Source organism: Saccostrea cucullata, unplaced genomic scaffold (genome assembly GCF_032062105.1).
Source record: "Saccostrea cucullata isolate Sc308-1 unplaced genomic scaffold, CSIRO_AGI_Scuc_v1 ctg1130, whole genome shotgun sequence".
Taxonomy (NCBI): Eukaryota; Metazoa; Mollusca; class Bivalvia; order Ostreida; family Ostreidae; genus Saccostrea; species Saccostrea cuccullata.
The window spans coordinates 775,156-800,047 of record NW_026937409.1 but is presented as its reverse complement, the minus strand read 5'-3'; the positions used below and the strand labels follow the sequence as shown (position 1 = coordinate 800,047).

General features: G+C 32.7%; 1 protein-coding gene across 1 annotated transcript; it reads left to right on the top strand.

The window, feature by feature from the left end:
• LOC134248175 (multiple epidermal growth factor-like domains protein 10) lies at positions 1-23,720 on the top strand (the record flags this gene model as incomplete). Its single annotated transcript, XM_062730600.1, has 10 exons — positions 1-138; positions 3,204-3,341; positions 3,817-3,954; positions 5,188-5,325; positions 10,945-11,106; positions 11,407-11,568; positions 12,428-12,734; positions 12,972-13,071; positions 23,074-23,152; positions 23,275-23,720. Coding segments are annotated over 9 exons (1,325 nt in total), but the record flags the coding sequence as incomplete, so codon positions are not given.
• Positions 23,721-24,892: the final 1,172 nt, after the last annotated feature.

The window sequence follows — 24,892 nt, the reverse complement described above, 5'->3', positions numbered from 1 at the left end:
CTAGTGACAGTCAAACATATGGTGGAGATTACATAGAAAAGTGTAGTGGAAACTGTTTGAATGGTGAAACATGTGATCGGTTTACAGGAAAATGTAGTTCTTGTTCTGCAGGATGGAAAGGTCCAATGTGTAATATTTGTAAGTATAAATATGCTTATAACCTTACATTTTTCCTGTTTAAACAGTTTCATATGAAGGAATAAAAAATAAAAACGTTTTGGATATTTTCTTGGTTATAATACCAGGCCAGTTGAAATGGACTTAAAAATATATATTTTAAGATCAGCCTCATTGTGATACAAAAATGGAGTGCAAATTTGAAATGGGTCAATTAGCTGACTATTTTTTGGGGTAAAAACCTACAAATGAACCGAAATAATGACGGCAATGTTACAGAAGGTCTCCCTTCATTCCATATTCTTTCATTATTTATCACATTCATAGATTACACTGTCAAACTCATATTTAAGCCATCGCCCTCGTGGCGCATTGGTAAAGTGTTCACTCTAGAGTTGCAGAGTAAGGACTTTATCCTAACCTTGCGGGTTCAAATCACACAGTGGGACATGGAGACCGGTCCGTCGAATGAGACCGTATAAACTGAGGTCCCTGTCGCAGAAGATGCTGGCAAAAAAAAAAAAAACTCTCGTTGCTCAATGGCCCTGAATGCGGTTAAAACTTGCAGATCTCCATCTGCAGCCTCTCAATATGAATGAAAATTCTCGAGAGGGACGTTAAACAACAAACAAGCAAACATATTTAAGCTAATTTTTTACTCTTTGTAAACATTTTTATTTTTAAGGGCACAATTTTTTTTATTAGATTATGTTTAAGGTCTTTTGTTTTCAGTGGAAAACCTATTGATTCTGTGGTTTCTTTTCCAAGAGTAATTAAATTATTATTTTGTTGTAAATTTTGTTTAGACGATTTTTTAAGAACGGTTCGATACATTTTCATGGAATTTTCAACTTTGATTCCAAATTATCTCAACTTGATGCAATTTTAGCTCACCTAAGCTGATAGCTCAAGTGGGCTTTTCTGATCACATTTTGTCTGTCCTCTGTCCGTCCGTCTGTCTGTCCGTCTGTAAACTTTTCACATTTTCGACTTCTTCTCAAGAACCACTGGGCCATTATTTACCAAAATTGGTACAAAGACTCCTTGGGTAAAGGGAAATTTAATTGGGTAAAGGGAAATTTTAAATTTTTAAAATTGAGGGCCAAGTCCCCTCACAAGGGGAGATAAACAAGAAAAGACAAAAATGGGGTGGGGTCATAAAAAAATCTTCTGAAGAACCACTGGACCAGAAAAGCTGAAACTTATGTGGACAAATTCTAGGGTAGTGTAGATTCTAAATTATTAAAATCATGACCTCCGGGGGTTGGGTGGGGCCACAATTGGGAATCAAAGTTTTACAGAGAAATAAATGGGAAAAATCTTTAAAATTCTTCTTCTGAAGAACCACTGGGCCAGAAAAGCTGAAACTTATGTGGAAGCATCCTGATGTAGTGTATATTTTAAATTGCTCAAATAATGACCCCAGGGGTAGGGCGGGGCCACAATGGGGAATCAAAGTTTTACATAGAAATATAAATTAAAAATCTGTAAAAATCTTCTCAAGAACCACTGGGTCAGAAAAGCTGAAACTTATGTGGAAGCATCCTGGGGTAGTGTAGATTCATAATTATTCAAATCATGACCCCCGGGGGGAGGGCGAGGCCACAATGGAGAATCAAAGTTTTATATAGAAATACATGGGAAAAATCTTTGAAAATCTTCTACCCAAGAACCACTGGGCCAGGAAAGCTGAAACTTATGTGGAAGCATTCTGGGGTAGTGTAGATTCTGAATTGTTCAAATCATGACCCCCGGGGGTAAGGCGGGGCCACACTGGAGAATCAAAGTTTTACATAGAAATATAAATAAAAAATCTTTGAAAATCTTCTACCCAAGAACCACTTGGCCAGAAAAGCTGAAACTTATGTGGAAGCATCCTGGGGTAGTGTAGATTCCAAATTGTTCAAATCATGACCCCCGGGGGTAGGGCGGGGCCACAATGGAGAATCAAAGTTTTACATAGAAATATAAATTAAAAATCTTTAAAAATCTTCTTCTCAAGAACCACTGGACCAGGAAAGCTGAAACTTATGTGGAAGCCTCCTTGGGTAGTGTTGATAGTAAATTGTTAAAATCATGACCCTCGGGGGTAGGGCGGGGCCACAATGGGGAATCAAAGTTTTACATAGAAATATAAATTAAAAATCTTCTTCTCAAGAACCACTGGGCCAGGAAAGCTGAAACTTATGTGGAAGCATTCTGGGGTAGTGTAGATTCTGAATTGTTCAAATCATGACCCCCGGGGGTAGGGCGGGGCCACAATGGAGAATCAAAGTTTTACATAGAAATATAAATAAAAAATCTTTGAAAATCTTCTACCCAAGAACCACTGGACCAGGAAAGCTGAAACTTAAGTGGAAGACTCCTTGGGTAGTGTTGATAGTAAATTCTTAAAATCATGACCCTCGGGGGTAGGGCGGGGCCACAATGGGGAATCAAAGTTTTACATAGAAATATAAATTAAAAATCTTCTTCTCAAGAACCACTGGGCCAGGAAAGCTGAAACTTATGTGGAAGCCTCCTTGGGTAGTGTAGATAGTAAATTGTTCAAATCATGACCCCCGGGGTAGGGCGGGGTCACAATGGGGAATCAAAGTTTAACATAAAAATATAAATAAAAAATCTTTGAAAATCTTCTTCTCAAGTACCACTGGGCCAGGTAAGCTGAAACTTATGTGGAAGCATCCTGGGGTAGTTAAGATTCTAAATCGTACAAATCATGACCCCCGGGGGTAGGGCGGGGCCACAATGGAGAATAAAAGTTTTACTTAAAAATGTATAGGAAAAATCTTTGAAAATCTTCTTCTCAAGAATCACTGGGCCAGAAAAGCTGAAACTTATGTGGAAGCATCCTGGGGTAGTGTAGATTTCAAAATGTTTAAATAATGATCAGTGGGGTAGGGTGGGGCTGCAATATGTATTACAAGGGGGAAATCTTGTAAAGAAGAAAATGGTCAAAGCTTCTTAGATGAGCGATATGGCTCATGGGCCTCTTGTGTTTTGCTTTATGCCTTTTTCTACATGACTGTACGATGTGGAGAAGAAGACTTGAATAAACACAAATAAAATCAACTTATCAATTTTAGCATGTGAAAACGGTGAATATGGGAAAGACTGCTTAGAAGACTGTAATGAAAACTGTTTGAATGGTGAAACCTGTGACCGATTCTTTGGAAACTGCAGTAACTGTTCTGCGGGATCGAAAGGTCCTATGTGTAATGTGTGTAAGTAAAAGCAAAATATTTCTTCTTATAAGATACTTTAACCATTTTAAAGAAAAACAGAAAGAGGTTTATCCCTAGCTTATTCTTTGTTTCATACCATTTTACCCACGGCAGACATGTTCCAAAGAACATTGTGGACCTCATAATTTTAGATGAAACTTAGTAGTTTTGTCTTGCTATATTTATACGCTGTGATTAAGACATCATTATAAACGAAAATCAGTAAGATAAATTATAGTCCTTTCTACGCTATTTATAGGGGCAATAAATAATTTTTTGTTAGCCCACCTGATACTCAATGAACACAAATGTACAAAAGAACAATGGAGTGTATTCATGTCTGAATTATGTACTTGTGTGTATATTTTTACGGTGCTTTTACATCTATAAAATTCCATCAATTAAGCTTTAAAAGTAATTTAAGGGAAAAAAATTAAAAACATAAAAACATAAGATATCTTCGTATTTTTAAAAGCATGTGACAGTGGAGAATATGGGAGAGATTGCTTAGAGAAGTGTAGTGGAAACTGTTTGAATGGTGAAACATGTGATCGGTTTACAGGAGAATGTAGTTCTTGTTCTGCAGGATGGAAAGGTCCAATGTGTAATATTTGTAAGTACAAACTACCTTTGAATTCCCTTTTGAATAAATATTCTCATGGAACAACGGAGAGAAATTTATACATGTACCATGTCCAACTAATTTCTTTTCTGTAAACATTTGCTTATATATATTTGATTTAAAATCTTTGTCCTTGAACAGGCATACCTTAAGAGGAATCTTTAAAAAGATACCTATTATTAGTTGGATCAGGACTAATATTATATCTTAGGTTATAACAAAAAGAACCTAAAAATGTTTGTGTTCATTGTACGGAAAATTTTAAACAAGATCCTCAGATGTTTTATAAAGATATTATGTTTATCTTATTGACCGTTTGAAGGAAGTTTACATTGTATAACTGGAAAGGACATGCAAGAATTCATGCATTTGCATAATGAATTACTAGTATTTTGATTACCGTATTTCACGTTTGAATTAATTTAGCCTGAAGGATCTCATTTTCCGATTTTCTTTCTATCCGTTGGTCTGCCCGCCCATGAACACCTTTGTTATGACTGAAAACTACTCATAGTTTTCATAATATATGTTTTTTTTTATTTTACGGAGAAATATAAGCAAATTTAAGACACCTACAGCTTTTGGGTATCATATCACTTTGTTTATCTGTCTGCACATATGTTTGAAAATATATTTGTGACACTTTAGCCTTTTCAACGTATCAAAGATTCATTATTTTCGAAACCTTTCTCTTCTGCATTTGCTTTCATAATTAATATTTTATAAATTGGGTTTCAACATTATTTTGAATGATACAAAATATGCTTTATATAAGGAATAGTTCATATACTGTTTTTCTTCCACCAAATGAATATGAAATTCTCTCTCTCATATCTAGCATCTTTAAAAAAATGAAACTTTTTAAAGGTATTTTTACTTCAAAGGCACAAATATTAAGTGTAGAGATCTCTCATAGATTAACAAAGTTACTCATATTAATTGTATACTGTAGATTGCTTTCAAGGAAATTTTTAATACCCAATTTATCATATGTTACGTTAATTCATTTTTTTTTAGACAATAGACACATTCTTAGGGATTTTCAAAATTTTACATTAATAGGACAGGGCAGGGATATGCCTTCACCGCATACCTATAGGGATCCTTTGCGTTTATATATTTACAAGCAGAAAAAAAACATTGTCCTCTCAAACCATTGAAATGAAAATAAGTAAATGGAAAGGTTATATAAATAATGAAAGTGATATGCTTGATTTCTTCCAGCTTGTCACAGCGGAGAATACGGAAAAGATTGCCTAGAAAAGTGTAGTGGAAACTGTTTCAATGGAGACACCTGTGATCGCTTTAATGGAAGCTGTAATAATTGTTCTGATTTATGGAAAGGTGTACTCTGTAACACATGTAAGTGGTAGTCCTCTTGTCGAAATAATAACATTTGAATAATTTCAGCATCCTTGAAACCTCTTTACCAATTTTTTCATATAGCATTTATGGGCGAAGGGGAATAAAAATTGTGATACCTCTTCCCCTGGGACCAAAGGGATGGGGCCCAAACCAATAAAATGGATACAATTTTTAAAAAACTTCCTTACTCCTGGACAACAAGCAGTTAAACTGTTTGCATGATTGTAAAAACCATTGAGCCCTCTACCAAAATTGTGAAATTCATTGTCCCAGCATCAGAGGTTCTGATGTTACGACGGTTCTCTAATGATTATATAGTGTAAATGCATGACTTCTGGGTATTAAACTAATGAACTATGTACATTGTTATGATGAAGAAAGGCGCCTCTTCCAAAATTATGAATTTCATGGCCCATGGGTTAGGGGTTCTGGTGTTAGGGCGGGGCTCTTATGATACTAGTAAACCAACTATTTTTTGCGAAGTCGAGAGCCTTGTCATCGCGAATATTTCTCGCCTCGAACCGGTTCTTAATGTGAATTTGACTATTACTACAGATCCAAATAGGCTTGATCGCGGAAATTAATAGTCGCGAACTAGTTTATCCCTAGTAAATTGCGAAATAAAGTCGTCGCTAATAAAAGTTGGTTTACAGTTATATGGTGAAAATGCATTAATTCTTTCAATTTCTTCTAATCTGCTCCTGTATATTTAACCTATGAATTATGTACTAACTTCTGACGAAGTAGTGAACATAAGGTGCCTCTTCGGCAATTGTAAATTTCATGGTCCCTGGGCGTGGCTTCTGGTGTAATGGCGGTGCTCTAATCATTATATAATACATGCGAAAATGCATTATTTTTTTTTTAAATCTTTTCCTTTGCTCCTGGATATTAAGGTAGTCTGATCCTAGGGTTTATAAAATAAGCAGTTAAGTAATCAAAAATACTCATAAAAGTATCTCTGAATCCACATAGAACTTAATGTTAATTTATTTACAGTATTTCTTTTAAGTTAAAGATTAAAGGTAATCATATTATATAGGGAAAATCGTCAAATATCCAATATTTTGCAGAAAAAGCGAATAGGAATATCAGTTATGCATTTTCTAATTGCAAATTGATCAACAAATATATTTTTGGTTAAAAAACGATAGTTATCCATGCATTCAGAGAAATTGTCATGATTTTTATACTTATTTGGTATTTTTTGTCTTCTATTTCCGTCTGACATGTATTTTATAATACATAGTGTAAAAGGTCTTTGCTATCAATGCAAAACACCACAAATCACTTCTCATTTCATATCATGCTAATACTCATTGGTATCTAAGGCTGGATTCAAGAAAATCTTATTTCTCTAAAACTATATTAATTTTTTTCCTTATATAGGATACAAATGTCAACTTTTATAAGACCTTTTCTAAGACTTCAAAAAACTTTGAAAGATAAAGATAAAGATAAAAGATGAATATAATGAAAATTGTTGCATGAAAAATTTCATTTTCAAGCTCCATTTTTGATGCATTTCAAATTAAATATGAATTTTTGGAGTTATCCTTCCTGGCTGAGGATTGGATATCCTTAAGCCGATGAACTAAAGCTGAACAAGACTCGTAAATACGACCTTTCGATATCATTATCTGCGATACATCAACACCAGGGTATACTCTTCAGATTCGTCACACCTGACTGCTTTATTATCACGGGTATTTGGCGTGGAATTGGCGACCTGTGTTCGTGCTGGTTATCATGCACCACCCTTGTTTACATTTTCTTGCAGTTACTTGTACCTGTCTTTGTTTGTATACTGCACTGACCTGTACAATTATAATTGAAAATTTCCTTGTATCCTACCTTGCTGCATTAGACGAAGTATTACTTTATTATTGTCGCTACCGAGTGCTGTATAACATACGTCCGTCTACACCAGTAATGACTGATTACATAAATAGGGAATAAGTCGTGTACTTTATATAGGGGTCTGCAGGTTTAGCGATTCTCCGAGTAAAATGACGGATACATTGCTTTTACGAATCGTGTTCAGCTTTAAGTACATTGTTATGATGAGGATGAGTACCTCTTCCAAAATTGTAAATTTCATGGCCCCTGGGTCAGGAGCCCTGGTGTTAGGACGGGGCTGTAATGATTCAATAGTGAACATACATTAATTCTTTAAAGGAGGGGGGGGGGGTGTGGGGTTTTATTGTGTGAAAACTATAATAGTAAAACTCTTCATTTTTATACCATATATAACTTACATAAACTTAGATGTACATGCCAAGTTTTGGGGGGAATTTACCGTCCAGGACCCGGTTGTATCAACGGTTCATTAAATTTAATGAATTATTAAGCCTAATGATTCATTAAATTCTAAATGATACATTAGTTAATAAAGTCATTAAAGTGTGTTGTACAAAACCTTTATTAGAGTCTTATTACTCAATGAATCATTAAATATTTAAGAATTCATTAAAGATTTATTAACATTAGGGGAATATCCCACAATGCAATGCATTAATACTTCCGGAGGCGTATCCGTGGGCGTTTCCTTTGTTTACAAAACACCTTTAATGAATTAAGCTCTAATTTAAAATAAAATAGTTTTTTAATCAACCGAATAGAAATAGTTTTAGTTATGACGTGAAAATTAAATAAAATTACGTCATTTAACGAAGTATGTGAGTGTCTTGAAGGATATAGGACTAACTTTTATTTACTGATGGAATTCAATTCAAATGTAATAGAAATCAGGGAAAGAAAATTAATTCTAGCGAAATTCAACTTTTAACCGAACTAATGTAGAGAAATGTCGATATCATAAATACATGATACATGAAACAGGGGGGGGGGGGGGATTATGGAAGGGAAATACAACCAAAAGTCTGTGTATTTGCATGGCTTTCATTCTTATTCTGTCTACTTGTCTATTATTTGGTATTACACGCACCGGGGGGAGGGTTCCCGCTTCTTCCATTTTTTTCTCTTTAAAGTCTGGGGTCGACACATCTTTTTCCTATTTATGCATTCTTATAATTATGCACTCTACCTGATTGATATTATGTAACTCTTTTGTCTCAATATATAAGCTGTTCATATTCGTGCTTATTACATTTCACTTTGATTTTTAGCCGGGCTTATTGCTCAAAGAGCAATTGCCGGCTTATGTGATCCTGTTCAAGACAGGATGTTAACCCCATAGTCGCCATTTTAAAGTTACGTGTAAAAATATAGTTCTTACTCTCAACCGCTTTTGAGATAATACAAACGCTAAATAAAGCAACAAAAATAAAACGAAGTTTTATCTAAATAAATAAACATATTTAGTACCTTTGAAAACTTCAGTCTTAAGTCATAGAACATAGTTCATTGGTGTAAGGAGTTTTGATAATCAGTGTTACATGTATCTTAGTTCTCTACACATACGAAGAAAAGCAGGAGAGGGAACCAGACTGGCCTGTTTGTTTATTTTCAGTTGCGGTACCAGATTAATTCTGATTCTGACAAAATCGGACCGTGGTATTAGGATTGAAACTCACTGTCAGTGTCTTATCATTTATATTGATAGATTTAAAATGATTTTTTCATCAGAATTTTAAATCTGATATTCTTTTTTTTTTTTTATCTGTTAATACAATAAAACTGTTAAACGTATGATTCATGTAAGAAATTTATAATGATTCTACTCTGTAAATGAGCCCGGCTCTCTGTACTTCTGAGTACTTTGATTTTCTCTTCATTTACTCTTATGTTGTTCTATTCTTATAAATTCATTCTTAAAATTCAGTCACACAAACAATGAAACTCATTCAACGAATGTACATGTAGATATAATCATGAAAATGGGAGGGGGTTCTTGCAAACTTCAACTTATTTCTAATAATACCAATAGAAGAAAGTATCAGTATCATTAATAGCAAAGTCACGAAGAATGTTCAATGCAAACAATTAAGAGAAGGATAAAATACGGGAGAGTATCACAACGCAAAATTGAATCACGTTTATCTTTTTGCGAAAAAAGATTCCATATATGTATTGTACATGTAATTATATTGCATTAATTTATTAGTGTCTTTCCGACAATTTTCTAGATGCAGACACTGGTTAATTTTTAGATAACTTAAAATACGTTTTTTAAAGATATCATATTTAAATAAGGCTACAGGCTCTTTTATTCTACTCAAAATATACCTTTCTTAATGCAATGAATAATTAATAACATTTTCTTTTTTGACTTTAGCAATGAATAAAAAAATAATAAACCGTTAAAATATCTCTAAAGCGATTTTTTTTATTCGTTGTTACATGTACTTGTAATAGAAGTAACAGGCTTGTGGCAGTATTTTTCAAAAATGAATAAACGTTTTTTTTAAATTAATTTACATGTAAGAAAATGTTAACACACAAAAAATGACAATCTGTGCAAATATTTCGTGATGGTAGGCTGAAAGGTATGTGTGTGGGAAAGGAGGGGGGGGGGGGGGGCTTGCTATTACAGTATATAGAATGAGATCTCTGATATATTATTCATATGCATGATTTTACTGATACCCGTAAACCTTAAAATAGGAGTGTATTTTATATTTTTACTGTTTATCTTTGTTACAAAGACCTAACCACCTCATAGATGATGACGAAAGAAATGACGTCACTTAGTTTACTAATATACACGAAGGTATTTTGGATTCACTGGGATTACAGTTGGGATTTCTATTGTGATTTGATTTAAAGAAGTATCTTTATACCTATAATTTTGTTGACAAGGTAGGTGATGTATTTGTGATTCCGAATGTCTTATTGTCTATACAGACTGTCCATTATCTTCTTTTTTAAACGGTATCTTTTCCGAATTTCCTTGTCCATAATGTGCAGTGAAAAAGGCTCACAAAAAGTACTTTCTTCTGCCAAGCAGGCAAAACATAAAGTAGGCCGCCATACTTAATGACCACTTAATGAAGCCCCATTACCTTCATTAAAATTGAGGAATTTAATGAAGGTTTAATGCACCGATTCGTTTATTAAAACATTGATACAACGGAATTTAATGACACATTAAAAATAATCAGTTTAATGAAGCTTTAATCATTCATTAAATGTTGATACAACCGGATCCAGGTATCGTCTCAAAATACAGGTATACATTCACTATAGGATTATATAGGAAAATACAAATTTAAGCATTTTAAAGCAAAATATACAACTACTACAAGAGAGATTTTGTTCAAACTACAATATATGTTGAACAATAATGTTGAAATACATGTACATGAAGCACATTCTAAGAAATTTACTATAGTTTACTATAATTTACTAAAGTTAACCATAATAATAGATACTTTGATACTTATTTAAAGTCTAATTATTTCTTCAATTACATTCCGAAGATGTTTTTTTTGTAAAGATGGTTAAATACAAGAAATAGCTCTAGGAATAGAAAAAAAAATATTTCTACCTGAAATTCATAGTAAAATTACTTAGTTTACCTAATTGAAAACTTTGATTTACTTTAGTTAACAATTGGAAACTGTAGTAAACGAAAGTCTACTCAACAATATTTTTTATTAAAGAATTTTAAAAGCAGGCGTTACAAGGTTTATATATCATAAAACTATTTTGCAGCTGTATGTTTGCCGGGAACATATATGATATCGGATACCGAATGTCATAAGTGTCCCATTGGCGAGTTCCAGGATGAGATTGATCGAACTTCCTGTAAGAAATGTCCTCTGGAGCAGAACACAACAGAAACTACAGGCGCACGTTCCGAGAGTTATTGTATTGGTAAAAAATGAAATACATGAAGCACATTCTAAGAAATGTTCTGTTTGTTTGATATGATGGAATCTATTTCACAAGATAGACAGCTTTCCTTTTCGCATTTGCTCGCGCGAGAGGCGTGCAAAAATGACAAATTTTCAAGTTATGATTTTATTATTTATCAAAGAAAAATTTTAAAACGGGTTTCAGCCAAACCAATCCATACCTGTGTGTCTCGTTTAATTCTCTGTTACTTGAAGATAGGGTTAAATTAAGCTCCAGTTTCTTCAATAACAAGTTAACCTAGTTTTATTTTCTCTTTAGCCTCTTGTGAGGATGGCACCGAGTTTAACCGAAATTCTCGCACTTGTAAGGAGTGTCCAAAAGACTTTTATACCAACAGGAGTATCTCAGAGTACTGCATCATGTGTCCCACAGGGTACATCACAAATGGATCCAAGTCAGCTTCGTGCTTCAAGCGACAAGGTTACTTTCAATACTAGTTTCTTTTTGATAGTGTTTATACCTATTCATTTTCTTTAATATTCTGTATTGTTTCATGTGTGTTTGCTTGTGAGAGAGAGAGGGAGGGGGGGAAGAGAGAGAGAGAGAGAAAGAAAGAGAGAGAAGGAGGAGAGAGAAATGTATTAGTGTTGAAATAGATAAAACTTATAACATTACAATATTTGATTGTGTTTGTTGACATATCAAGTAATGTTTCCGTTCCTTCAACCACAGTATTGCAGATATTTTATTCAATCTTTTAATATCAAAATTGAATTTTGAATGACACAACCTTAAATTTGCCTTCTTTTTTCTTATTTTCTCCAATTTCAAGTGTCATGACCCTTCAATTGACGTAGAATGTAGAACAGTGTAGAATTCCCTAAACGTAAAGGAACTATCTGTCAAGTTTGATTGAATTTATCTAGTGGTTCTTGAGAAGAAGTGGGAGATGTGTTAAGTCGAGTACATTTATTTACAAACTGATAAAATATTCGTTATGATTTCTAAAAAAAAAAATATTGTTGTTTCTTCCTGTGTTTTCCTTGATATACACTTTCTGTGTCATTTTGTGTATGAGTTAGAAAAGGTAATAATTTGATTAATCATACAAAAAGAAATAATTATGGAATCAAATTCAATGTCTGACAAAGAATTTAATTGTACATGCTTTTGAAACTGTGTATTTGGCCAAAACTTCAAAAATTAACGACACCACGGTAAGTCCTATATATATGGATTAAGTGACAAACGAAAACCTTGAAGTACTTTGCAGTTACAGAAATGTTAAGAAAGTTAGTCTTGATAAAATATCTTACATGTAATCTGTACCTTTTTTCAGAAAATATAACAAGTACTCCCATACCACCGAAAGAGCAGAAATATTCATTTAACCTTAAATACAGAGCGAATGTCAATTGTTCAGATGAAGAAGCTAAAAATGCGCTCTTGCAACAAATAAGGAAAAAAGTAATCGGTCGACTTATTGAATTAGCAAAGCAGTATCCTAGTATGTGCAACAGAGAAAACGTTAGTGAGTGCTTTCAATCGGTGAAGATAGGTTTAAAGGCATGCAAGGCAACAAACAGGAAAAAGAGATCCATGGATTCTTTTGGTTTAGATATTACAGGAGACATTCAAGTCAAAAGGTATAAATAATTTTTTTTTTCAAAATTAAGTCCGACACCAAAAAAAAAAAAAAAAAACATTCATATCATGGTAAGCTGTTTAATTACAGTGTACTTTATATTTTAAAAAATCAAAATTGTTTGTCCTTAGCTCTTAACCGTAAGCATATCTGTCATCATTTTTTTTAGGAATATTTTTTTTATTTTTTAATGGAAACATGCTGGTTTTCTCAATAGACAAAGTATTCTTTTTTGTAGTCCAACAGTAACAGATAGTAATAAACCTGCAAAAATTGTTCAAACTGAAACAGTTCTACAGGAGGACATAGACACACAGAAAACAGAATATTCACCACAGGTACAGCAAGTTCATATATCACCGATAAAAATGAAAACTTCTTTTCTTATTGACCAAAATCATTTCCTCTTGCAAGTGTTCCCCTTTTGCAATAGGCTGGTAAACAGAGTAATCCGTAAACGATTATGTAGGAAAATGTGAGTTTTAACTTAGCCTAACTGTGTCAATAAACAACGTAGGTTTGTACTTAAGGTATGTCACTCCTGAAATTTGGTAAATCAAGGATTTTTAGAGAAGTACTCAGCAAGTATTGCTCAAAATTGCAGAGAAAATAGGGGGTCAGTGTGCGTCTTACTAGCTACGGTACAATTAAGTTTACCTTTTTGCACTTAAATTTCAACTTTTTTGGTTAATTACTTTAACCTTTATCATATTTCATCAGATGTAACGATGGCAAAAGTTATAATCTTATTTTGCGTAAATAGTTTGAATAATATTTGTCATTGAACAAATCTTTGTAATCAATGCAAGTAAATTATTATGTGACTTTTTTGTAATAAAAAGTGATATATTTAGGGGGTCTTAAAAATCTAAATAGGCAATGAAATATTTTCTTGTATCAAACTTTTTACGACTTAAGTGCTGATCAGTCAAAACTATCGAGTAGTTTAGACAAAAAGGCAAAAAACAGTGTAAATTTTATCTTGACTTTCTTACAATATCTTCATTTCTAGGCAAAGTTTGTTGAGGGAAGGTGTAAAATTTGTTATTAAAATATAAATTGAGACCTATATTAAATATTTGTAGCATATCATAAAGGAAATTATTATACCTCTATTGATAAAACTCGAATTTGATTGGCTGGTAGAAAAACTTTAAAACACAACAATGACTCCAAATGGTACTGTTTACAGCAATACTGACCTAGGAATCATTGCACGTGGGATATAATGACCCGGTCATTATTTTTAATGACCGCTAAAAATGACCGCTTAATCAAAAATTCGTTTTTGAATAAAGTTAATGCATAAAATATTAATTATTCGAAAAAAAAAACATTTTTTTAAAATTGTGCACGGTCTGTTTTGCATTACTATACAGAATACGGTGAAATTTTATCATTACAATATTATGAATATATCGTTTCAATATATCGTTACAATTCAGTTCAATAGAATGTAGAGGCGGCTCTTTAAAGAGTTGAATTCTGTGTAAGATTTTGACTGTGTAGAGGAAAAGTAATCGTTAGCTATAACAATGTATGTAGCTATCAACTAAATATTGTTTTAATCAGTAAATCATGATGCAAAAACTTACACGACTTGCAGACGTCAATGTAAACAACTTCGCTATCCGGTCTGTATCGAATCCCGATCCCGAACAAAGAAAGAATTGATAACGGTTAGAAATTCATACTTTTCAATATATATCGGTATAATAAAACAATTAATTACCCCTTGTGAGTTCAACATGGTGAAATAAGGTTCCTCGACCTGGCCCACTCGATGACCTGCCCTGACCTCAGCCGCTACGCGGCCTCGGTCAGGTCAGGTCACCTCGTGGGCCAGGTCTCGGGTCCTTATTTCACCATGTTGACCTCACAAGGGGTAATTAATTGTATAATATTCCCCGAGTAAATAAAAGTATGTGAGACTATTCCAAGGTATTAAATTTAATACATGAATGTGCAGATTTGCAGAATTTTCTGCTAAATATCCTTCCACCACAAGAAGTCCCTCATAAATCTTGTTTCTTTGTGGATTTTTGATCAGTTTTTTTTCATCGAATGTTAAATAATTAGCATTGTTGCATTTTAATATGTTATAAAAATTGAATTATGATCAATAATTTTGAAGAAAACTGACGATGAAACACCATAACTGTAGGTTGTATTTGCAAGAAAAGTCACTGTATCGGCCCTAGAAATAACGCTATATAGTGGAGTGACAATCCTAGAAAAAGATGCTTAGTTTTCGAGTTTAATGGACCGGCATACCTTACGGCTGAAAGTTATATTTTATAAAAGAGACATCCCTCCTCATACATTTTCGCCCGGTCGTAGAGTTTTCGCAAGTCAAATTTTTTTTTAACTTGCGATGAAAGTGAAAAAAGGGGGGGGGGTATTTAAGTCGTGTATTTTACTTGCTGATAATACTCTTTTTCAAAGATTAATTATTGATTTAAAAAAATACTAATTTATGTGTGATAGGATAGCTACAGGTATCTAAATTTACAATGCAAAATTAATCAGGAATATTATTTGTCCCCCCCCCCCTTTTAAAATTTTTTTTTTTTTATGTTTTGTTATAGAAACTGCGTTAATTTCAACAAAATATATTCAGTAGATTTATTTCATGCAATATTAATAACGAATGTACGAAATCCTACAAGGGTCAAATTAGAAAATGAAGAAAAAAAAATTAAGTCGTAATAACGACTTTTTATCTCGTTATTACGACTTTTTATCTCGTAATAACGACTTTCTTAAGTCGTAATAACGACTTTTTATCTCGTTATTACGACTTTCTTAAGTCGTAATAACGACTTTTTATCTCGTAATAACGACTTTTTATCTCGTTATAACGACTTTCTTAAGTCGTAATAACGACTTTTTATCTCGTAATAACGACTTTCTTAAAGTCGTAATAACGACTTTTTATCTCGTTATTACGACTTTTTATCTCGTTATCTCGTTATAACGACTTTATTAAGTCGTAATAACGACTTTTTATCTCGTTATTACGACTTTCTTAAGTCGTAATAACGACTTTTTATCTCGTAATAACGACTTTCTTAAGTCGTAATAACGACTTTTTATCTCGTTATTACGACTTTCTTAAGTCGTAATAACGACTTTTTATCTCGTTATAACGACTTTATTAAGTCGTAATAACGACTTTTTATCTCGTTATTACGACTTTTGATCTCGTAATAACGACTTTCTTAAGTCGTAATAACGACATTTTATCTCGTAATAACGACTTTCTTAAGTCGTAATAACGACTTTTTATCTCGTAATAACGACTTTCTTAAGTCGTAATTACGACTTTTTATCTCGTTAATTCGACTTTTTTTAGTAAGATTATATTCAATAGTTTGCTATTTTTTACCTTTCCGTATTACGGAAACGTATGACCGCGCCTCGTGAAGCATATTTATACATCAAACTGACAAAAGAAAATGAGTACGTTGTATCATCTGCTTATCAGGCACGTTGCAGGGTGGGGGTGGAGGCTTCCCCATTATTTTCTCAAACATAACTTTCCTGCTGATGAAAAAGTTCATTGCCGCCCCCCCCCCCCCCCCAACACTTTTTGTTGCAATTAATATAGCCAAATAAGGATGATGTGGTAGTTTAATTTAAATCTGGTACGGAAAGAAGTTGCCAATATATGGTAATTTGGTTATATATAGCATAGACTTTCACGTTGATATTTTGAATGTTTTTGTCTGTGAACGAGGAATGTAAAAGTACATTTGAACAACAATTTAAACCCCTTTTTTGCAAAGAAATACATAATGTAGTCTACATAGGCATTGATAATTGGGGCTTACTGAGTAGCCCCCGAACATTTTTTTGTTGGTTTACCCTCCCCCCTTCAGTTTGCTTTCGACACGCGCTTATGTATCATATATAATATTTTGAAATGATTTCTGCGATGTGCAGCACTAATGTCTTCAATTTAGCGGCATAATGATTTAGATTATAAGTGTGTAAACAAAACAAGTCCAAATATAGTCAATAATTACAGATTATAATAAATATAAATAAATAAATTGTCAAACTCTTGTGCAACTGTTTTGACAATTTTATAACTAAACAATCATCGCGTTTTCAGCTGCACGACACCGTTATACCGGGCACGTTTCCGTTTTATCTCCTAGAAAGGTCAAGTTAAAAAAATGTTTCAAATGGAAAAAAAAATAAATAAAAAGTCGTTATAACGACTTAAGAAAGTCGTAATAACGAGATAAAAAGTCGTTATTACGACTTAAGAAAGTCGTAATAACGAGATAATAAGTCGTTATTACGAGATAAAAAGTCGTTATTACGAGATAAAAAGTCGTTATTACGAGATAAAAAGTCGTTATTACGAGATAAAAAAGTCGTTATTACGAGATAAAAAGTCGTTATTACGACTTAATAAAGTCGTTATTACGAGATAAAAAGTCGTTATTACGACTTAATAAAGTCGTTATTACGAGATTAAAAGTCGTTATTACGACTTAAGAAAGTCGTAATAACGAGATAAAAAGTCGTTATTACGAGATAAAAAGTCGTTATTACGACTTAAGAAAGTCGTTATTACGAGATAAAAAGTCGTTATTACGACTTAAGAAAGTCGTAATAACGAGATAAAAAGTCGTTATTACGACTTAATAAAGTCGTAATAACGAGATAAAAAGTCGTAATAACGAGATAAAAAGTCGTTATTACGACTTAAGAAAGTCGTAATAACGAGATAAAAAGTCGTAATAACGAGATAAAAAGTCGTTATTACGAGTTAAAAAGTCGTTATTACGAGATAAAAAGTCGTTATTACGACTTAATTTTTTTTTCTTCATTTTCTAGTTTGACCCTTGTAGGCTTTCGTACGAATGTTTACTTAGCGTTAGAAAGATTTATAAGAATAATTTCTGATCAAATAAACAGCACTTTTTTAAAAGACATCCTCACACTAAGTCTTGTATTCTACTTGATCTGAAATGTTTTTTTGTAACTGGAAACGGATTATAGAATCCAATCATGTCTATGACAGTGACTACGCCGATCAAAATATTGTTAAATATATTAAAATGGCTTCTATTATTAATAATATAACGCTAATATTCAGCTTGAATTGAAATTAATTATCTTGCAGGTATCTTGCATGATTGGATATTGCCTTTCTGCTTCATAAGCAATACTGATTAACACAAGTATGATACAGAAAGAGAAAAATGATTTTAGTATTTCATCTTAAAGACTGTCTATCACTTTACAGAAACTATTTCATGTTTCCTTCGGAAATATATTTAGTGTTTTCTACAGCAAAAACATGGACTTTGTCATTATTCAAACTTAGGGAGACATATTTTGTTTACGCATTTCCTGATTTACATGTACATACTGCCAAAATTTGAACTCTGAACATTACAATAATCCTTTGTAAGCGGGGGTATCATATTTTGTCAGCTCAGTGCTTACCGTACTTAAAGTTTTCTTTTGAAAAGACGTACCAGAAAGGAAGATATGAATCAAACGGAACTGTAAAAGCAATCCACTAAAGTTTTTGCTTGAAAACTCATGGTTTGTTCTGTCTATGAAAGCTTTTTCGATATTTTTCCTTTTGAGAAAGAAAAGTCATTTTGCTTTAAAGAATTAATGTCTAATATTAATTTTACAAATTGCAATGGAGACAGAAGAAATAGTACTATATACGCTATCTTTAAGCAACCTCAGAAACAACTAGTAAACTAATTGTTCAGAGAACAATAAGACGTCTTTCCACCTTTTAAAGTGTTTCAATATCATTTGGGCTGAAAAAAGTAGGAAAAAAGCAAGAAAATAAATAAAACAGCAAAATTCTCATTTCTCTACTAGGAATTTAGATCGGGCTCGCAGTTGGTATAATTTTACCCTTAACAGACTTCCTAGATTGTTTGTAGTCGACTCGACTCGGGGATAAGCACCAATTCATTGATCACGCAAAGAGAGCACAGAAAAAACAGTGTAACACGCTCCTAGGTGTATATATGAGCTTGAATGAAATTGTTTTCGAGTTAAGATGTAAGGGGTAAGGTCTGATTAAAATTATGATAAACCTATTAGTATGAATAACTTGCATTTGATCTGCGCATCAAGACGGAAGCGTAAGTGAAAACGTTGTGAAATGTCCCATGTGTACCTGCATCATATGTGCATTATACATGTATTAAAGAGATGTTTGAAAATATCCGATTTGAGTTGTTTTATGTTTGAAATGGATGGCGATAAATTATTTAAAAGCATGTGAGAAACATAGCTAGAGATGCAAGGCAGTTTGTAATCATGGAAAAGGAATACAGAGAATCGGGTTCGGGTTTTAACATTCCTGACCGAAATAGGCATGAAATTCAATGTAAGTAGCATAAATAAAATTCAAAACATGAAATTCTAGATGGGAAACACAGGGAAGAAACGTGTATTTCTTTTTACTATGCTGAAAGTCGCTATTTCTTGGGATTGTGTTATTCTAGGGGAAAAAAAAATCAAATTTCAGATGAAATCAAGATTCATTCCATTAATATTAAATCCAAATAAAATTGAAATAAATTCCATACACTAAAGAACGCAAGAATACTTGGCATTAAAATGTCGTAATAGAGCAGGAGAATCGAATGATATTAACAACAGTTGCAGAAATAGCCAACACGGGCTTTAATTAATTTTTATGCTCAGCAATTAACTAAATTTCAGACAGAGAAAAATGCAGATTTTGCCGATTTTCACTAGAATTTCATTATATTTTAGAGACTCACCTTATAACGCTCAGGACACTTTCTTTAAGGTCTCTTCTTGCTTTTACTCCGAATCTAATGTCGATATATCATGACTTTTGACTTGTAGACATTTTCTCTATGCTGCTTCTGTTTTTTTTTTTTAAGGAAAGGGGGGGTAGAGATGTAAGCATTTGTTAGAGTTAGAGTTGCAAATACCTCAACGACCTTAAGCTTGATTGAGACCTTCGGGTCAATAGGGGGTCAAAGGTCAAGGTCATTGATCAAGGTCAAAGGTCAAGGTCATAAAAAAAACCTTATGAACTTGAGTTTAAAACTTGAAGCTGAATCTAGGTAAAGGTAATGAATATATCATTTAACTTTTGGGTCAAGGTCAAAGGTCAAGGTCAGATATGAAAGTCAAATGTCAAGGTCAAATTCCTTCCAAAGCATACATAAGCAATTTTTAACATTTTCCCAATGACCTTGACCTTTGACCTTGACCTAATCTTCAAGGTCAAAGGTCAAAATATCTCATGCATTGTCCAAATGTCTTTACGGCTTGTCGTTAAAAAGTTTTTAGTTCTTCGAAAACATCAGAATCTGTAAGGGGCAATAACTACTTAAAATGGTTGACGAATCCTTTTGCAATGAATAGATTCAAGAGTGTACTAAATTAGTCGTAGACATTGCTGAAGGTTTTGTATCTCTGCGGTTTACGGTTTCGGAGGAGTAGCGATAACAAGGGTTTACACTGGAAGGGGCACTAACTTTTAGAGGGGTCAATCTTAGGGGGCAAGCATGAAATCCCTGAAATGGTTTTAAGAGTACATATTGAAGATGCAAAGATATTAAAAATTTGGTGAAGAACAAAAGAGCTATAAAAAATGCTTAATTTTACATATTTTGAATGACCTTGACCTTTGACCTTGACCTAAATTTCAAGGTCAAAGGTCAATGAATCTTTTGCAGTTGGCCCCATGTCTCTACGCCTTGTCGTTTGAGAAAAGATCTTGATAATCGTAAACATCGCAAACATTCAGGGGCAGTAATTCATTGTAGGGGTTTACGAATCCTTTCGCAATGAATAGATTCAAGAGTCTCCTAAAGTAGTCGTAGACATTGTTGAAGGTTTTGTATCTCTACGGTTTACGGTTTGGGAGGAGTAGCGATAACAAGGTTTTATTGCGAAAGGGGTCGTAACTCCGAAAGGGGTCATAGGTCGTGCACCTTGGGTAGTTTTTCGAAATAACTTTTGTTTTCCAGTGTCATGAGGCAAAAAGTTTTTCGATAAGTCTTTCGGTTCAAAAGTCGATAACGGAAAAATAATAATAATAAGAAACATAAGCATTTCAAGAAGTCTTTCCACAGAAAGGTGGAAAGACTTAACAAGGGATTTCTAACATTCTTTTTAGGACTTCTGATGAAATCACAAAGACTACTGAGTATATAGGCAATCAGCCTTTTTTCAAAATTCAAAGATATAAAGTTTCGAGTCAGCAGATGAAAAAAGCCACGCACGACATGCATGTAATGTGAATATTGCCATGTGATCAACATTTTACACTGTTCTAATTATTATCTACACACCTGAAATATCTTTTTAAGGATCGGCTATCATTACTTTTACAGTGTAGCTCATTTACAAAGTTTCTACTTTTATAGTTTTCAAATGAAACATATTCTTGAAAAGTTAACAATAAAGATATACATGACGTGTACATGAAAACCAATGAATAGAAATTACAGCTCTAGCAAATGTATTACGTCATTAATTAAACTCTTCACCCCTTTTCAAAGAATTGCAACTTTAACACCAATACGTGTTTAAAATCTTTCAAAACCCAAAATCTCTACAATGTAACCTGCTTAATTTATGAGTAAACGCTTATTCAAAAGTTCACCAAATTCATTGTAAATTTTCAAATCATAGACAACATTCATTGATAAAAAATGGCCTAGATTTAGACAGAGAAATGAATAATATTCAAACTTTAAATATTATGTTGTCTGTCCTTTGGATGAAACCGGAATACCGAATTTCAGTGTGAGAGCAAGAATGACCGCTAGAAGAATTTTTACTAATAAAGCTTTTAAAAAAGCGTAGAACAATTTCTTAAAAAAAATAATAATGAATCAGATGTAAAAGGCTTAATAAAAACATTACATTTTTTAAAAAAGTGCGAAATTAATGGTCATATTCCATTTTTATAGGGGGTGGGTGGGAGGGGGTAGGGGTGATGGGTGTTTTTGTTCTTGTTTTTATTTTTCTTTACTTTGTGTACTAAATATTACGTGATTATACGTAAAGAAAAACGTACATTAGCATTAAAACTTTTAAGTTTAAATAAAATACTAGAAGCCAAACCTTTCATTTTAGAGACAGACAAACGGGCATTCTTATTCAATTTTTCGTTCCTTTTCCATGAAATCAATATATTCACTGATAAATAAAATTCCTATACAAATATACATTATTTTCACGAAGTCCTTCAACTTTTCTTTATATGTACAATATTTTGGTCAGATTTCATTCATTGATCTTTGATCTCCTTTTATATTAAATTTTGACCATAGAATTTTCTACGACCGGGCAAAAATTATTGCTTGATAATATATCTGACCAAAAAAGTACAAATCAGCCGTAGGGTAAAGTGGTACATTAAATTCAAATTTTTGATGGTCTTGTCACTCCACTAATATATTAACTCTAAACAAAATACGGTTGTTACCCTTGTATCAACAACTTCTTTCCAGACTGCCTCATTTAATTTTTTTTTATCGTAGAACTTCCCTTTTCTTAACAAATCAATAGGGAGACATGACCCTATATGCAGGTGATAATGCTACAACAATAAGTGAAATTGAGAATAGTAAAAAAATGAAGTCATCACCTTTATCTTAAGGAATATCCATACTTTTACAGATCCGGTTTTAATTTTAAACGCCAATATAAAATTCTATTTATCACTTGTCTATTGAAATAAAATCTTTTTGGATGATTGATGATAATATAGCAAGCATATATTTGTTTGTGATAGTGTCATTGCGCAAACAAAGCATTTAATATACATTATTTATGGAAATTAACACTATGCACTCTGTTCATACTGGATCTATGTGTCATTAAGTACATACACAGACACAACATTATTAATTGCCTTTATGGATTAAGAAGCTTTAAAAAACCTATTCGAGATTTATTTTTATTGATTTCAAGCCTACATGTACATTATCTTTTTGAATTTTACTTTTAAAAAATTGCAAAGAATAATTGAAAAACTTTATATTCCCAAAATGGGAAAATACGTGTTCAAAAGACTGTTTTGTTAATTTTATCTGGTCAACCATAATACAGTATGTGATTTTGTTAACCTTATATATACCGGGGTAATTATTAACAGTTTTTTAAAAAAAGGCATATCAACAGTTTACTCGAGTTGTTTTAAGTTTTTTGTATATATGTGTTGTGTATTGTTTATTTCAAATTTATTTATAAGTATAATTTCTCATCTGAAAAAAAAAAATCAGTGAAAATTTGTTCCAGTATAACTTAAAATAATATTGTCACTACTTATTAGTAATATTTTCTCCTACCAACAGGGAGTAACATTAATTGATTCAACATATATGGGGAAAATATAAAATGTACAAATGGCACTGTCATTATGGCGACAATGTGGTAAGTACTTATAATTATCTGGAACATTTAAATTATGTCTAAAATAAGTATATCTTGCATTTAATTTGGGGAATGTTTACTTTTTATAGAACTTTCTTTCACGCAAGCATATACTTTTATAGACCATTGCAAAGAAGAAACATGCCATAAATCTACGATGGAAATACATGAGAAATGTCCAAAATACATCTATCGGGATAGCACATGACAGGGAGTGTTAAGCTTTGTCCTTTAATCAATTTTGCCTTGTCAGAAGGTTCAATATCACAAACTCTGTGTTTGGACAATTTTTAATTTTAAAAAAATGGTACGGTACACTTGTGTCGTAGAGGATATGACTTATGACTTGTTGGCTGCTCTTCGTAAAGCTGTTTTAATCTTTCAATATGATGCAGATGTGTACAGGTTTATAAGATGTAAATAATCATCGCTTACATGTACAGGGTCAGCAAGTTAGAGAAACTTATAGAGGAATAATTACTTTCTTAGACATTATCGTAATTTCGAATATGTTATTTTCATAAGAATTAACATGTTTTGGTATTGTTCATTAAACATTCATTCATTGCTTCTGTGTGATTTGTTATATTTAACCACCATTCCTCGCCCTGCGTACCTCTCCTTATGTTAAGACATCTTTGGACTCGCATTTATACGTATTTTTCAGGTTTTGTTTTAATAAAGAACTATATTCGGTAGTGACCAATATTTGCCCCCTCCATCAAACTTCGACAGAGAAGTATTTAATGACGTTTCAAAACACGGGGATATCATCTGCAGTCATACATTTAGTGATTGACATACTTCCTCTCGATTTTTTAACCAAATATAGCATGTATACATGTACCTATATCTAACCACCAACATGTGTCCTGTGACTTAATTCCACATCTGATTTTCAACACTTCTCAATGAATTAATGATATATCAATATATTGTTGCGCAGTATTTCTGAAAGTTTCCACTTACTAAAGTTAAATTATTAATGAGGAGTAAAGAAAGAGGATTTCTTATGTCATTGACAGTAAGTTGTCTTTTCAACCAAAATGGAAAATGCAAATTTACTAACCTAGTCATCGGTCATTTGCAAAATTAATAGTATTTTATGAAAAAACATTTTGATTGTACAGTCGCACCTGCTGTTACGGCCACCCTTAATCAGCGGCCACTCCTCATGAGCGGCCAGTTTCAATCCCGCCCGTTCATTTTTTCACTATATTTTAACTCATTTAAGCGGCCACCTGTCTAACGCGGCCAGTGGCCAGTGTTTTTAGGTCCCGTGCGCTTAACATGCCTGTTTTCAGCGGCCATTTTGTCTGACTTCCGTCTGAAACGTGACCTCGTATCCTCATAAGAAGCCAAACATGAACAGCTGATAATGAGTTAATGACCAATAATAGCAGGTTTAGTTTGAATTCTGACAGGATTTAATGATTTAATTGATATGATTTATTGTTAACAAATGTTTTTGGTGTTCTTTATAAATATACGAATGTAAGTTGGTGAATATGTTCATGATATAAACTCAATACATCAATTACAATTTCACCTGAGGTTATCAAGTGAAGCGGCCAGTCTTGCGTTTAACCTTTTATGTTATATAATCAAATACATATCTAGAAAAACTAAAAAAGCTTTACACAGCATCAGGGAAATGCTGAGTTGTTAGAACATTTCATAATTTCGTGTGATGTAAATTTTATGGCTGTAAAAAATTAAATTAAAATTAAATTAAAACAC